The sequence below is a fragment of the Leguminivora glycinivorella genome, chromosome 3, assembly GCF_023078275.1.
Source record: "Leguminivora glycinivorella isolate SPB_JAAS2020 chromosome 3, LegGlyc_1.1, whole genome shotgun sequence".
Lineage (NCBI taxonomy): Eukaryota > Metazoa > Arthropoda > Insecta > Lepidoptera > Tortricidae > Leguminivora > Leguminivora glycinivorella.
The window spans coordinates 20,994,576-21,012,112 of record NC_062973.1 but is presented as its reverse complement, the minus strand read 5'-3'; the positions used below and the strand labels follow the sequence as shown (position 1 = coordinate 21,012,112).

Here is a 17,537-nt window from a genome sequence, read left to right as displayed (position 1 = left end):
ATCGGACTCATTTCAATTTCGAAATTGAAATCATGCTAAAGGGTTATCTCACCATATTTATAAAACGTAGGTTGTGAAGATTTGGTTGCGATCTCTTTCTCCAGCCTTTCCCTGATGGAATCCTCTGCGTGTTTCGCGTACAGCTCCGTCGCCGGGTTCCAGTATATTGCCAGACCGTCTAAATTTAATATCTGTAAACAATAAGTATACGCAATAGACAAAAATGTTACTAACAGCGTCATTTCTTATACCTCGAAGACGGAGATAGGGAGTGGGTACACTTTTTTGACCTGTTCGGATCGAGAGAGCTCGTTCTGAGCAAAAATGACATAAAAATATCCAGATTCGGAGCCACTCTTCTGACGAGCTACTGCAGCTCCGGTCCATTTACTGAGTGCCACCTGGTCCTTACTGAAAATCAGCGTCGCGGAGTGGGCCATGTGGCTCACGCCGAGACACCCAGCTGAGTAATGTAATGACCTTTTAGCGCAATCTACTATTATGTACAATACAATTAGATTAAGCTAGTTATAAGTATGTGTATTTTGCGCTAATAAACTATATCTTGAGCTTACCGTGGGACTCAGTCAATCTGTGTAAGATCGTCCTATATTTAAAAATATTTTAAGCGGGTTACTCACGTATTAAGTCGATATAGCGTTCGACATGTTTCGGTTCAATTTCGAGAACCTTTCTCAAGAGTAGCGACACCCCGCCTTTACATGTCGAGAGCGCGACGCATACTACGACGTGAGTAACCCGCTTAAAATATTTTTACATATGTATGAGTCTCACGGGAGTTTTATAGTTAAAATCGTCCTATATTTATTTATTTATTAACTTCAAAATTTTTATGATATTTTGTGATTCTTTTTATACCTATATAAAATAGCACAAACCTTGAAAATCTTAGTAACCGCGTCCTGTATAACCGTCTGCTTCCAGTTTTCATCAGTAGTATGTACTGAGAGGTTGTGCAGTGTGATGCCGAAAGAAAAGGGCGCCTTGGGGTTCGTTATGCTGTCTTCGTAGCGTATGTGGATGTCCTTAATGTTCAGTTGGACGTTCTTGATGATCTGGGTCACTAGCTTCTCGACGAAGGTCTCGTCCAGTTTGTTTTGATCTGAAATTCATTTTTTTGCCATTATTAAATGAAATTCTGTAGGAATCCAGGGACCGGCCCGCTATCCCTTATACGGGGTTTTGTATGGGTATTTCGTTAGGCTTAACTTACCCTACCCTTTTGACGCGATACCCTTTCATTTTGCTTTTAAAGCCCTAACGAAAGCGCTTACCTAAAATAGCCCAATACCCTTTCAAAACCCTTATCATCGGCTCAGCCTAACGCCATAAGGGTGAGCCTTATATTGGGTTTTATTTGCTTTCCCTTATAGATCATATCGTGCGAGTTTAAATCCTGTACCTCGCTCATAAAGCACACATTACTCCGAACGAAATAACATACGATCGTTACCTATGGCGGCACTGTGTGTGATATTTGCGCGTTTCTGTTTAATGGAAACGGCTGTAGATAAAATAAGGTTCAATTTTCAATACCAAATACATATAGTTTCGGAATCCTTTGTGAGCTGATAAATAAACATTTTTATTATTATTATTAGTTATGATAGGCTCCTGCTTTGCTCGGGTGTAACACAGGCAAACGCTGCTTTTTAGGGTTCCGTAGTCAACTAGGAACCCTTATAGTTTCGCCATGTCTGTCGGTCCGTCCGTCCGTCCGCGGATAATCTCAGTAACCGTTAGCACTAGAAAGCTGAAATTTGGTCCCAATATGTATATCAAATCAATCACACCAACAAAGTTCAAAAATAAAAAATGGCAAAAATGTTTTAATAGGGTACCCCCCCATGTAAAGTGGGGGCTGATTTTTTTTTCATTCCAACCACAACGTGTGATATATTGTTGGATAGGTATTTAAAAATGAATAGGGGGTTTACTAAGATTGTTTTTTGATAATATTGATATTTTCGGAAATAATCGCTCCTAAAGGAAAAAAAAGTGCGTCCCCCCCCTCTAACTTTTGAACCATAAGTTTAATAAAAAATATGAAAAAATCACAAAACTAGAACTTTATAACGACTTTCTAGGAAAATTGTTTTGAACTTGATAGGTTCAGTAGTTTTCGAGAAAAATATGAAAAACTTCGGAACCCTACACTGACCGTGGCCCGACACGCTCTTGGCCGGTTTTTTTTATCGGACTTGTCTTGATGAGTACCCGAAGTCTAGCTGATGCTGAACCCTGGCTGCACCTAGGAGAACTCGGGTTTAGTGTAACACAGGCAAACGCTGTTTTCGTCATCGGACTTGTCTTGATGAGTACTCGAGTGAGCAGTACCCTAAGTGCAGTTGATGCTGAACCCTGGCTGCACCTAGGGGAACTCGGGTTTAGTGTTACACAGGCAAACGCTGTTTTCGTCATCGGACTTGTCTTGATGAGTACTCGAGTGAGCAGTACCCGAAGTCCAGCTGATGCTGAACCCTGGCTGTACCTAGGGGAACTCGGGTTTAGTGTAACCCAGGCAAACGCTGTTTTCGTCATCGGACTTGTCTTGATGAGTACTCGAGCGAGCAGTACCCAAAGTCCAGCTGATGCTGAACTCTGGCTGCACCTATGGGAACTCGGGTTTAGTGTAACACAGGCAAACGCTGTTTTCGTCATCGGACTTGTCTTGATGAGTACTCGAGTAAGCAGTACCCGAAGTCCAGCTGATGCTGAACCCTGGCTGCATCTAGGAGAACTCGGGTTTAGTGTAACACAGGCAAACGCTGTTTTCGTCATCGGACTTGTCTTGATGAGTACTCGAGTGAGCAGTACCCAAAGTCCAGCTGATGCAGAACCCTGGCTGCACCTATGGGAACTCGGGTTTAGTGTAACACAGGCAAAAGCTGTTTTCGTTATCGGACTTGTCTTGATGAGTACTCGAGTGAGCAGTACCCGAAGTGCAGTTGATGCTGAACCCTGGCTGCACCTAGGGGAACTCGGGTTTAGTGTTACACAGGCAAACGCTGTTTTCGTCATCGGACTTGTCTTGATGAGTACTCGAGTGAGCAGTACCCGAAATCCAGCTGATGCTAAACCCTGGCTGCAGCTAGGGGAACTCGGGTTTAGTGTAACCCAGGCAAACGCTGTTTTCGTCATCGGACTTGTCTTGATGAGTACTCGAGCGAGCAGTACCCAAAGTCCAGCTGATGCTGAACTCTGGCTGCACCTATGGGAACTCGGGTTTAGTGTAACACAGGCAAACGCTGTTTTCGTCATCGGACTTGTCTTGATGAGTACTCGAGTGAGCAGTACCCGAAGTCCAGCTGATGCTGAACCCTGGCTGCATCTAGGAGAACTCGGGTTTAGTGTAACACAGGCAAACGCTGTTTTCGTCATCGGACTTGTCTTGATGAGTACTCGAGTGAGCAGTACCCGAAGTCCAGCTGATGCTGAACCCTGGCTGCATCTAGGAGAACTCGGGTTTAGTGTTACACAGGCAAACGCTGTTTTCGTCATCGGACTTGTCTTGATGAGTACTCGAGCGAGCAGTACCCAAAGTCCAGCTGATGCTGAACTCTGGCTGCACCTATGGGAACTCGGGTTTAGTGTAACACAACACAGGCAAACGCTGTTTTCGTCATCGGACTTGTCTTGAGTACTCGAGTGAGCAGTACCCAAAGTCCAGCTGATGCTGAACTCTGTTTGCACCTAGGGGAACTCGGGTTTAGTGTAACACAGGCAAACGCTGTTTTCGTCATCGGACTTGTCTTAATGAGTATTTGGGTGAGCTGTACCCAAGATAAAGCTGATGCTGAAACCTAGCTGTACCTAGGGGAACTCGGGTTTGGTGTAACATAGGCAAACGCTGTTTGCGTCATCGGACATGTCTTGACGAGGACTTGGGTGCGCAGTAGCCAAGTCAGCGCTGTAGCTGAGCCCTGACGGTATCTAGGGCAACTCTGGTTTCGGTACATTATAATATAGAAATATTTCATGCAATCTCAAGTTAGGCATAAAAACATAATATTAACTGAACAAAAATCTTACCAGAAGTGAATATTAACATCAAGTAGTTAGAACACATTTATTAATTTGCCATACATGAAACACTTTATTTGTGTCTAAAAAAATACGTATGTATATCCATTTGAATATCAAAATTAAGTCGAAATCGATTTCACTAATAGTAACACAGGGAATAAAGAGAATACTGGAGTTCCAAGCGTCCATAGACTGCGGTAACTACTTACTATCAGACGCGCTGTATGCTTGATTTCCACCAGAAAAGTATTTCTGTTTCAAACGATCTTCATAGAATTCACAACAATCAACAGAAATAGTTTGACAGATTCTATGGTACTACTCAACTCAACCAAGTACCAGTCATAAAGACGAGTCTCAGATATTTCACGATGACAAAAACAGCGTTTACCTATGTTGCACGAAACCCGAGTTCCTCTAGGAATAGCCCGAGTTCAGCATCACCTCTACCTTGGTTACTGCTCACTCAAGTACTCATCAATACAAGTCCGATGACAAAACAGCGTTTGCCTATGTTGCACGAAACCCGAGTTCCCTTCGGAATAGCCAGGGTTCAGCATCAGCTCTACCTTGGTTACTGCTCACACAAGTACTCATCAAGACAAGTCCGATGACGAAAACAGCGCTTGCCTATGTTACTCCAATCCCGCGTTCCCCTGGGAAAAGCCAGGGTTCAGCATCAGCTCTACCTTGGTTACTGCTCACACAAGTACTCATCAAGACAAGTCCGATGACGAAAACAGCGCTTGCCTATGTTACTCCAAACCCGCGTTCCCCTGGGAAAAGCCAGGGTTCAGCATCAGCTCTACCTTGGTTACTGCTCACTCAAGTACTCATCAAGACAAGTCCGATGACGAAAACAGCGTTTGCCTATGTTGCACGAAACCCGAGTTCCCTTAGGAATAGCCAGGGTTCAGCATCAGCTCTACCTTGGTTACTGGTCACTCAAGTACTCATCAATACAAATCCGATGACGAAAACAGCGTTTGCCTATGTTGCACGAAACCCGAGTTCCCCTAGGAATAGCCAGGGTTCAGCATCAGCTCTGCCCTGGTTACTCCTCACTCAAGTACTCACCAATACAAGTCCGATGACGAAAACAGCGCTTGCCTATGTTACTCCAAACCCGCGTTCCCCTAGGAATAGCCAGGGTTCAGGATCAGCTCTACCTTGGTTACTGCTCACACAAGTACTCGTCAAGACAAGTCCGATGACGAAAACAGCGCTTGCCTATGTTACTCCAAACCCGCGTTCCCCTGGGAAAAGCCAGGGTTCAGCATCAGCTCTACCTTGGTTACTGCTCACTCAAGTACTCATCAATACAAGTCCGATGACGAAAACAGCGTTTGCCTATGTTGCACGAAACCCGAGTTCCCTTAGGAATAGCCAGGGTTCAGCATCAGCTCTACCTTGGTTACTGCTCACACAAGTACTCATCAAGACAAGTCCGATGACGAAAACAGCGCTTGCCTATGTTACTCCAAACCCGCGTTCCCCTGGGAAAAGCCAGGGTTCAGCATCAGCTCTACCTTGGTTACTGCTCACTCAAGTACTCATCAATACAAGTCCGATGACGAAAACAGCGTTTGCCTATGTTGCACGAAACCCGAGTTCCCCTAGAAATAGCCAGGGTTCAGCATCAGCTCTACCTTGGTTACTGCTCACTCAAGTACTCATCAAAACAAGTCCGATGACGAAAACAGCGCTTGCCTATGTTAAACCAAACCCGCGTTCCCCTGGGAAAAGCCAGGGTTCAGCATCAGCTCTATCTTAGAAACTGCTCACCCAATTAACTCATCAAGGCGAGTTGGATGACGAAAACGGCTTATTTTTATGTTGGCAATTAACGTTTTCAATGTGTAATGATAATGGTTAATTGTATTGATTTTCGGCCAACACTGTATATTTACATGCATACATACATATTTACATATTTATATATTTATATTCATACATACATACCTACATACATTCATACATACCTACATACATTCATACGTACGAACAATCATACTGATCTATGGGCGACGATGATCATTTACCATCAGGCGATCCATCAGTCCCTTGTCTCCCAGTTCATTAAAAATAATTTCTAGCCGTGTTCTACTTCTATCCAACGAATACATGTTTCGTTGCAAAATTAAAAATGGGGCGCATAGTGCGGAGTGGCAACAGCGCATTTTCCTTCCTGTTCTTACACTAGCTTAGATTCATAATCCTGTCTCTTTCACGCAAGGCTCGACTACGCTTCAACAAAAGGGAAAGCCTTATAAATAGCGCTTAAAATAAGGGTAACCCTTATTAAAGGCTTGCAAGCCGTATCGGATAGCGGTAAGCCAATGCACAGGGCTAGCTTTATTGTTTTGCTAAGTTTTTTGTAAGGGCTAGTCAAATGAATGGGCTTGCAGTTCGAAAGGGAGAGTCTCTCGATTGGGTCGTCCTTACGTTAGGGATTCCCAATGAAAGGCTTGTAGCGCGGAATGGGTTGTCCGGCCCCTGTAGGAATCGCCTATATCCTCAATAGCCTGTAAGATAATATGGTCCTGTAAATAATCCAGCGCCTTTTGTTGATTACTAATTTCGAATGTCAAGTTTAAGTTACAAAAAGCAAAAGGTCAAAAGCTCTCAGGAGGAATTGAACCTCCTTTAAACTCTCTACGTAACACTTCGCTAACGGTACGAGAATAACCTCCTATAGAGACACAGCGATACGAGAAAGAGCCTCATTTAAACTCTACCTGACACAACGCGATACGAAAAAGAACCTCCTTTAAACTCTCTAGTCTCTAACTAACTATTTTGGCTGAAGGTAGGTACCTAAAATTACGTGATACGTGAATAACAACCAGGCGTGCATGGTAGCAACGTCAGCACAAGGCACTCCCCAAAAGATCTATCAAGAGATCTTTCTCAGAAGTGACACACGGCTCTCAAAGACACGTTGCAGAATTGACTAAAAATGGTTGATTGACTATACGAGTATAACAAGTCATACCTTTCTCAGCTTCTTTCTTCCTAGCCTCCTCAACCAGGGTTCGAAAGGATAATTATCAACGATAATTATCACGATAATTATCACGATAATTATCGTGATAATAACAGGTGGATAATTATCAATTGATAATAACAAAAAATTGCGTCTGTGAAATAAACTATATTCTAAGTATCCAAACGTGTATTTCTGCGCTTGTTGCGTCTATCCGAACGCACGTCTAGCCGCGACACGGGGATTCCCCCAATTCACAAAAAATGTCAGTTGGTGTTATGTAAAGTCAAGTGAACTCGAATGTCATTGGTTTATTAAGTTAAATATTGTTTAGTGTGTTGAATTTGAACAATGCCGCGCGAGAAAGATCCAGTGTGGTCATTCTTTAGTTGCACGAAGACAAAAAATACTGGGTTATGGGCTCGGTGCAAAAAATGTGACAAAGAGATGCAAGGAATACTAAATAGAATGAAATCTCACGTAAAAGTATGTCAGCCGCAAGTACACATAGCAGAACCAGATCCACAGCCATCATTGCCATCAACCAGTTCCAGTTCAGTTCAGTCTCAGTCACATCTGACTGGGCAAAACACAGGTTTGGCATTTCATGTTTCTTTATGAACAGTTATATTTACAATCATAAATTATAATAATTAATCTCAAATTGTTGATACACGAGAACGAGAACAAAGATCAGTTTATTAAGTCAGTTCAAAGCTCACACGCAGACGCAATAAGAGGCCAGTAGTTTCAAGCAGCAGCAGCGCGACTCCGCGCGGCAATTTCAAATTCTAGTACCTAAATAAATTTGTATTTTGTATCGCTAATAAGAGTGATAAGAGTAATAAGACTTGTACGCGCGACGGGTCGCGTGATTATGTGAAATAACTGTCTCTAAGTAACCTCAACCTCAGTTTTTTTAAGAATACCTAAATAAATTAGTTTTTTTTTTTTTTTGTTTAGGCAAAACAATAGAAGCTAGTGAAGAAACTGGAAGTAGCCGAAAGCAGTTATCTACACAATCGAAAATACTATGTCTTAAAAATTCCGAAGTCATAACAACAACCAAGGAATATAAGCAAAAAATTGATATGCAGGTCGGAAAATACTTTTACGCGACTAACACTCCATTCAATCATGTTGAACACGAAGAGTTTAAAAAATTATGCGCCCTTTTACGTCCTGGGTATAGACCTCCATCAGCATATGAAATAGGCAATCCCATATTAGAAAAAAATTATGCTGAGACAATGACTATATGTAAAGAAAAACTTACGAATCAAACAGTTTGCATGTCTCAGGATGGCTGGAGCAATGTTCATACTGAACCTCTGGTTTGCAGCAACATTGTTACTGCTCAAGGCGACTCAATTTTTGTTGATTGTGCGGATACAAAAGAAAATCCACACACAGCTCTTAATTTGAAGGACATCGCACTAAAATCAATCGCTAAAGCTAAGCAGGAATTAGGCGTTACTGTTAGAAGTTTTGTCACAGACAGTGCTGCTAATGAGCGATTAATGCGGAGTCATCTTGAGAAAACTGAAGACGTGGACATAATACAATATGGATGTTCAGCTCACATCTTAAATCTACTGGCTAAAGATTTGGAGATCCCTGCCGTTACCGCATCGATAATGAAAGTAATAAAATACTTTCGCAACCATCACATTCCAGCAGCTCTATACAAACAAGCAGGTGGTAAAAAGTTAGTCCTCCCTCTAGAAGTACGTTGGAACACGATGAACGACGCTATTCGCTCGTATCTGGATAACAGAGGAATTTTAGTTCAAGTTAGCCAAGACCATAAAGACAAAATCGATAGGGAGGTTATAAAAATTGTGAATGACTGTCAGATTACAATGAATGCTGTAGATTTCCTTAAAACATTGTCACCCATTGCAACAGCTCTCGACAGGATGCAACGTAATACTACCACAATAGCTATAGCTGTTGAAATATGGAATAAACTCGAGTTTGACCTGTTGGGTAACAGTGCATACCAAAATGCAAAAACAAAGAAAATCTTTTTGAGTCGTAGAGCAATGGCACTGCAAGGCTTACATTACGCTGCAAATATGGTAGATCATAGGTTCCTTGGTCGAAACCTAAACAATGAACAGAAAAAACAAGCGTATAACTTCATAACTGCTGGAGAAGTTGATGAAAACTTTGCTCCTTTCATAATGGCACTAACAGCAAAAGCTTACCCTTTTCCCAAATTCATGTTTGGCGAAACGTTCAAGAACACCTGCCCTATTTTGTGGTGGACTTCCGTGACTCTAGAAGATGAAGAGAGATGGCCACAAAAGAAAAGTTCGTAAAGTTTTGTGAACAGTTATTAACCGCAATAGCTTCAACTGCACCATTAGAGAGATGTTTTTCATCATTTGGGCTAGTGCAGTCAAAGCTAAGAAACAGACTGGGCAATGAAAAGGCTGCAAAGCTGGTATTCTTGTTTAAATATTATAACCAAGAGGATAAAACCAAGAAGCAAGATCTTAGTTGGATTTTAGAGGAACAAATAAGTTCTACTGAAGCTGTAGCAACGACAATGCCAATGGAAATAGAATCACCATCGGATGAAGATATTCCTTTGGCTTCTTTGGTCAAGTAATTTATGTTCAAATCTGACGAACACAGATTTTCATTAAATCTACTGTTAATTATTAGTGTTGATTTGTGTAGTATGTTATGTAAGAAAAATTAACAATTTTTTGTTTTTCTTCTTTCTTCTTAGCCTCCTCAACCCACACCAGCTCGGTCGCTTGGCGGCTAGCGCTAACTTCTCCTCCTTCTCAGAGTCATACACGACCTCAGCCGAAGACTTCCCTATCGAGAAGTGTCGCTCTACTGGTCTTTTTCTGACGCCACCCGTTAGTAAGAGACGAACAACCTTCAAGTCATACCTTTCTCAGCTTCTTTCTTCTTAGCCTCCTCAACCCTCACCAGCTCGGCCTGCTTGGCGGCCAGCGCTAACTTCTCCTCCTTCTCAGGGTCATACACGACCTCAGCGGAAGGGTTGACGATCAGAAACAGGCGTTCGATGGACGCCTCCACGGAGGCGCCGTAGAGGTTCTTCCATGGTATCTTGAGGACGAGTTTTCCTGTGATGGAAATAAATGAAATAATATTTAGATTATCCGACTGCAGTCTACATTGTCTTATTAATAAAAATTAGGTGAGAGAAAGTGTGATCGATTTTTATTTCAGTTCAATAATAATCACTGAATATCGAGCTACATTTTAAAAAACTTGTATCTTCGTCTGTCAATGAAAAGAAAATTGTAATAAGTATGTATGGAATGCATATAGACTTACTGCGTTTTAACTTTGAGGAGGAGCGTGAGATAAGAGATTTTTTCAAAGTAGTGACGATATGCGCATATAACAATAGAACTGTGTAGGAAAACTAGGAAAGTAAGGTAAGGACCTATTTCATATGAAGGATCCTTATCCTTCAGGCATCCAATGAAAATACCGCATCAAGGAAATAAGCCAAAGTTAGTCCTGCATTCGGTGCCTGTCTAAAAAAAGTCATTGCAGTTTGCTATATCTAAGCTGATGTTGAAGATTTTTCTTAAACACATTGGCAAAGTGTAATCTCTAAGAAAACCTGATAAAGAAAAGAAAGGTGTTTGTTTGGTAAACAGTCGGTAGTAAACACTTTTATCTGATAGTAATAGGCAATGAATCACTATCAAAACAATGTGTACAAGCCATTATACTTATGTATGCCTTAGATTGCTAAAACGGATTACCGTTACATTAGTATATACTTAATAGATTAATACAACAGAGCAAACAAAAGGAATGCAAACCTTTCACAAGTAGGTATCTTACAATTTAATTTAGCAATTTACATTTTGAGCTTTGTATTATTTCAAAGCTCATACAAACCCGCCAACCTTCAAATCAAGGGTGAACAGGCATCTTCTGGGCGAGTTCACTCCATCGTAGGCCACGTCTTTGGCTTTGGCTAGTCTGTAGCCAAGAGTAAGCCCATTTATAATTTAAAAAAAAAATCACCTGTCCTTACTTTCCTTAATGATTATGAGATAGTGACACGCAATGCACATTTGATTAAAAATTGGACAGATTAAAGAGCCACCAGTGGGCCTTGTCGTTTTTTCTTTCGTGTATGATATCTAATTCACTTTTTGGTGAAGGAAAACATCGTGAGGAAACCGGACTAATCCAATAAGGTCTAGTTTACCCTTCGGGTTGGAAGGTCAGATGGCAGTCGCTTTCGTAAAAAGTAGTGCCTACGCCAAATCTTGGGATTACTTGTCAAAGCGGACCCCAGGCTCCCATGAGCCGTGGCAAATGCCGGGATAACGCAAGGAGGATGATGATGAGTGTGACTACTTGAAAACCAACAAATCAAAAATATTTAATAAAATAATTTGATTTTCCCCTCACTACCTCGGAAACACGTGTTTTGTCCTTTAATACCAGCGGGTAAAAACGCATTTTATCCACTAGTGGGTAAAGTAATTTGACCTTGAATAAAGTCAAATTAACTGCTTTAAAATTGATAAAAGTAGGTGAATCTAGTAATAAAGATGATTTACCACCTGTGGAACTACTGGAAGCAGTGATAAACGCATTTTTTGCGTTGTAGTTTCCTCGCTATAGTGAGGCGAAAAGTTTTGTGTTACACGCGGGTGCAAATGTATTTTACTTCTCGTGTGTTAAAAAACTCGCAAGTTCAGGATTCTATTCTCGAACCACTCGCTTCGCTCGTGGTTCAACTATAGAATCCTTTCACTTGCTCGTTTTTCAATTCCACACTCGGCGTTAAAATACAACTTTGCCCCCTTGTATAACAAATAACTATTGATCCCTAAGTAGTTGTAAAAATGCTTAGGTTTAAAAAAATTTTAGTCTAAAGGACCTAAAAAAGTAGGTTTATAATTATTCCGCCAGTAAGGCTAGTTGCGGGCTGAGGCAATAGAAATCTTCAGAATTTACTATGATTGTAATGATTTTCAATGTTCGTGGGTATCTCCTGTATTGGCTTCTTGCGAAGTGCATGGAGGGGGTAAGCAAAGCGATCGTAGTGCTTGCGGTGGTCAAAATCGACACTGATTGTAGTTGTCATCTAACAAAACTCATAAAATATAATACAATGTGTAATTTTTGATATGGGGCATCAATGTTGTTTCGTTGTTAATTGTAAAAATAATGGCATAAATAGTCGTTGCACGTTCTATGCGTTTCTTAGAGCACACTGGAAATTGGATCAAAGAACTAAATGGTTAGCTACGGTGAAAAGAAAACGTAAGTGACATGTCAAAACAAAACATTATAATAAATTATATTTAAGCTTTGTTTACCTAATATTGTTCAATACGCTGTTAGTATTTTTCCTACCGTAAAAGATTATGCTTAAAGATTCAAGAGAGGTCTAGCCTGGGAATAGGCCCGTGTCGGATATTTCTGCGGCCGCGGACATGACTAGGTACTTACGTTTAGATTTGTTTTATATGGCATTAACGGGACGGAGGTTTAGCGAATACCATATCACTAGCTCGAAGAACTTGTACCATTACTCCTATGTTCTTCAAGATTCCTTATATGCCCTGCCAGCACCAATTTATTGACTCTTTCTGTAGTCTGGGGTTGGAAGTTTATACCGTGAGTAATGGCTTTGGAAACTGATTTTTGGTATTATATCCATGTCTTTATAATGCTGCGTTCTGCGTTCTGCGGCTGCGTTCGTGTCTCGCAAATGGTCTCGTCGGAAGATCAGCGCTGTCCTCCGGGTCGGCATTATGCTGAGACGGGACCATTTCGTGATAAACTTGTCCATCCCTTATACTTTTGTAGTTCTTAGCCATTTTATGCATAATGTGTAGTTTATTACGAATAAATGTTTTGATTGATTGATTGATATAATCTATCTACCTAAATTAATAGGTAATTAATTATGTTCCTATACTTCCTATGTATCAAATTTCAAATCAACATTCAGTTTCAACTATCAGATGAGATGGCTACTTAGATTAAAAAAAATAAGTTTCTTTAATGAATGATGATTCTCTTAAACAGCATCACACGCTAAAAATAAATGATAAGAACTAATTAATGCAACAAAAATTCCTGTTGTATTGGTTAAATTAATTTATCACCACCCGTAATGTCAGCAATTGACCTTGAGTTTTTGTTAGTGTGAGCCACTCACACAAACGTCTGATTTGAGGGCATGATGTCATAGTCTGGGCCACAGGAATGTTATTTTAACCGTTTTACGAGTCGAACATACAGGAAAACCAATTATAAGGTACTGATGTGTAAGTTTCGGAAGTTTTCCAAAAATATTGAAGTTAAGAAATATGGGAACTGTGATTGTATACTGATACTTATTCCATTTTCTTATTCAATTTTTCGGGCGGACTTCTCCATACAAAAATGAGGCTCGGAAATTTTCCTTTGATACCAGAAAAACGCATTTTTCTATGTTGAAAAATTTGACTGAAAAATTTCTGCTCTAAAATTTAAAATTAGGTGAAAAGTTTGATTTACCATCTGTGGAACACTCAATAATTTTTTTGGTTGTACTGTGATTGTACACTGATACTTATTCCATTTTCTTATTCAATTTTTCGGGCGGACTTGGCTCACGGTTGCACAGCTAAAATATACTTTTATTACTTCCGAAAGATGGGCCTTACGGGCTCCAAGAATGGTGCCACAAGCGGCGCCAATCGTGCAGCCCAATGCAATTAGTTGCAATCAACTACTCGCCTTCCACCGCCGCAAATTATACCTGCAGTGCATGAGCTTTCTAAACAGATTTCGGATTTTCGGAAAGATTTTGGAAATCTCGCAGGCTGTAGGAAGGTCTTCAAACCGCAAGCAGGATCCGGCCAAAAAATAGCTGGTATCAAAGAGCTTGACTATTTTATCTCGATGCCAACCAGTCACTATTACACTGGTTACGTCCGAGTGTTTCACTCACATAAGAAATGGGAATGTAGTCAGTTTATAGTTCAAATATAGGTGAGTTCGTGTGGAGAGAATGCTAAGTGGCCTAACCTTATTAACATTGATGCTATACTGATGAACAGTTGCTACTTAAACTTTTAGTATCTGTTTCTGTTAAAGTGATTTAATAAAATATTATAGGTTAATTTTCTTTTAAACTTTTTATACTGTTAACTGTAAATGAATGTATTTAAAATTGCAAACGGGACTTAATCGCGTATTTACTATGTTTTAAACACTAACCTCCGAAGTGTGTTTAAAACATCGTAAATACGCGATTAAGTCCCGTTTGGAATTTTAAATATGTGTAAAAATCGTGAAAGTTTGAATCAGTGTAAATGAATGAATAATACTTTAGTACATCTTCATTCCATCACAGGTTACCAAGTGGAAAGGGCCACAGGGCTCAAGAAAGAGAGGACATCCACTATCCAGATGGCAGGATGACATTGTGGCTACTGCTGCAAGGAATGGCAAAACATGGCAAAAGATAAAGTAAAATGGAAACAGTTGGAGGAGGCTGTCACACAGAAGAAAATCAATAATAAGGGATACATTCGCCTTTGTACTGTTCTTTACTGTAATTACTGTGTTTTTTGTTATTAATTGTACAGTGAACAACATAGCTGTGACTACAAAGTGCCCAAAAATAGGCATACACAGCTTAATGTACAGGCAATAAAGTTTTGTATACATATTTTTGGCACTTTGTATTCACAGCTGTGTTGATGACGTACAATAAAGAGTTTAGTTACTACTACCACTAATAATAATAATTTAAAAAAAATCTTCTATGTAGAATAATAAAGCTTAAATAAATAAATAAACATCATCATTGTAGAACTTGTAGATCATATTCATATTGTTCAAAATTTCAAAATGACAGGGTTATGTTTTCAAATAATAAAGGTACTGTCTGTTTCTGCTTCACGCTTAAACCAATGATGTATAATTAGGATAAAATGATTTATGGGGATAATTTGAGACTCAGGGAAAAAGGAATTAACCTTATGAACTGACTGAACTGCCTTCCATACATAATAAATTCTAGTTAACTAGTGAGAGTAGAGAATTTAGGAATTATCAGATTCGGTACTGGCAATGCATACCTTGTGTTCATTTTCAAACAAAATCAAACCTACTTGCAGGTGAAGTTTTATTTTAAATAATGAAATACAAACATAATTGAAGCTACGACTACTAAGGTTTAATAAAAATTTGGAGCCAATCTCATCAAAATATCAGTATTTCATTAATGATATTCTAATAGAATGATGCTAGATTACTACATATTTTAATGTTTTTAATATAAACAGTAATCAAGTACTTACAATATTTTAACTATACATCATGTATTATATTAACTGTACATAATATTGTCATATACTTGACCCAAATTAGACTAAACTAACTGATAAATTGACCTTGAAAACTATCTAAACTGCAATCAGAATATATTTTTTAATTTATTTACAACTGTAGGATACAGTGTGCCAGATAAAGTAAAAACTTTGTAACATGCGTGACAATGCCGTGACTAACTAAAGCATCAAAACAAAACATTTCATTTACGATAAGGAGATAATAGAATAAAAATAAAAGTAGGTAAGTAAATAAATTGTGTTGCAACTCACCCAAATGTCCATACACAGTCTGAACCGGGATATTAAGCTCCTCCAATGCATTCTGCTTCAACTTCAAATTTTCCAGCACCACATCACCTAAAATAACATTGTATACCTTAAGTAACCGCAATATTATTGGTTAACCATGACATCATACCAACATGCGTAAAAACTCACCACCCCATATTCCCAGTTTCAACTGGGACCGATTCAAATTTTCCACGTAATCCCCGAGGAACCTGTTCAGGACGTCCACCACAATGGATTCAAACACCATCCTGAATCAGATCCAAAACAAAAATATGATTCACGACTGATTATTTGAAACGCTCATGGCAATGTCAAGCGAACACACATCGCCGACCCAAAAGAAAATTTACTTTGTTTAATTGTTTTTATTATTGCAAATTAACATGTTTTTGAAATAATCGCGAATAAATTCAGAATAGCTTCCTGAATTATCACACCAGCACAAAATAGCATTGACGATTGTCAGTGTTGCAAGGTATTGGAAAAAAATATCGTGAATATTTGGCAGGAATGAAGTAACTCAAAAACACTCTAAACATGTTTATGGAGTTAAGAACATGTTAATCACTCAAGAATCTTTTTGAGAATTGCATTTATATTTCCTTGATTTTTGTAATTTTTATCATATTTAGAAAATTTCATCGCCAGATAGGGAAATAAAATACTGATTACTGAGAGCATTTGCTGTAGAAATGAATTCAGGGCATGCGCGGATCCAGGGGGGGGGGTCATGGGAGGCATGACCCCCCCCCCCCTGGAGCCTAAGTTGGCCATACAAATAGACCACGTGACACCCCCCCCCCCCCCCGGGCCTTTACCGCGTGACCCCCCCCCCCCCCCCCCCCCCCGGGCACGAAGCTGGATCCGCGCTTAAGTAGAGCCGAACGTATAATAAGTTTATATGGCAGACTGAAAAAGCACAAATAAAATGTTAATTTCATATTCCTATTAAAGTATTCGTACAAAACCGCCCCTATTGCTGCTATTTAAAACCAAATGACTTGTCATTACCAGCACGCGTCCTATAGATTTTTTCAGAATGTAGAACTGTCAGTCTGTCAATAACCGACGAATGTATAGTTTGTATAACTTTTGTAAATCATTATATGTAAATAGGTGTTGTTTGTAATCCGTGTGTTGTGTACATAGATGTATTATTTTATACACTATCGTTACAAGTATGTTAAATTCCCGCAAATATTTTAGAAATGTCCGGAATTCATTTTATCTGGCAACATTTTCTCATGTGTCAAATCTGACAGCAAATTTTATGATTTAACCTTCTAAAAGTCATTAAGGCAAAGGCAATGTGGTTACAGCCAATAAAAAATGTAAAAAGGTATCGGGCAACTTATGCTTGCTTAGACTCCGCGCACACGGGCGACAAAACTGTTTTGTCTCCGTCGCTCGGTCTATGGGCTAGTATGAAGGTGCGCACACGAGGCGACGCAACTTTTCATACAAATACGACGGAGACAAAACAGTTTTGTCTCCAGTCTGTGGGGGGCCTTACTGAACTCTTGCTTCCAAACGTTTCAAAATGAAGAGGTATACAAAGAGCATTGAATCACTACGTTTTAGGTATATATTAATTTATCACGCCACGCTAATATTCTTCTAGCTTGGCAAACACACGCTGTACTCCGTAGTTCCGTCCGTGGTGAGATCTGTTCTAACATTTACCGACGACTTATATTTTTAGACGACCGGTCTGGCGTAGTCCGTAGTGGCACTGCCTGCTAAGCCGTGGTCCTGGGTTCGAATTCCGGTATGGGTATTATTTGTGTGATGAACACAGATATATGTTCCTGATTCATGGATGTTTTCTATGTAAACATACACATATAAGAATGTGTTTA

The 17,537-nt window shown here is 39.8% G+C and overlaps 1 protein-coding gene across 1 annotated transcript in view; it reads right to left on the bottom strand.

The window, feature by feature from the left end:
- The window catches only part of LOC125224899 (vacuolar protein sorting-associated protein 13-like), a 108,678-nt gene extending 92,541 nt beyond the window's left edge, over positions 1-16,137 (bottom strand). The window contains 5 exon segments of the mRNA XM_048128405.1: positions 53-191; positions 900-1,123; positions 9,943-10,140; positions 15,658-15,744; positions 15,826-16,137. Of these exon segments, the coding sequence (XP_047984362.1) occupies positions 53-191; positions 900-1,123; positions 9,943-10,140; positions 15,658-15,744; positions 15,826-15,925 (748 nt within the window). The 5' untranslated portion in view covers positions 15,926-16,137.
- Positions 16,138-17,537: the final 1,400 nt, after the last annotated feature.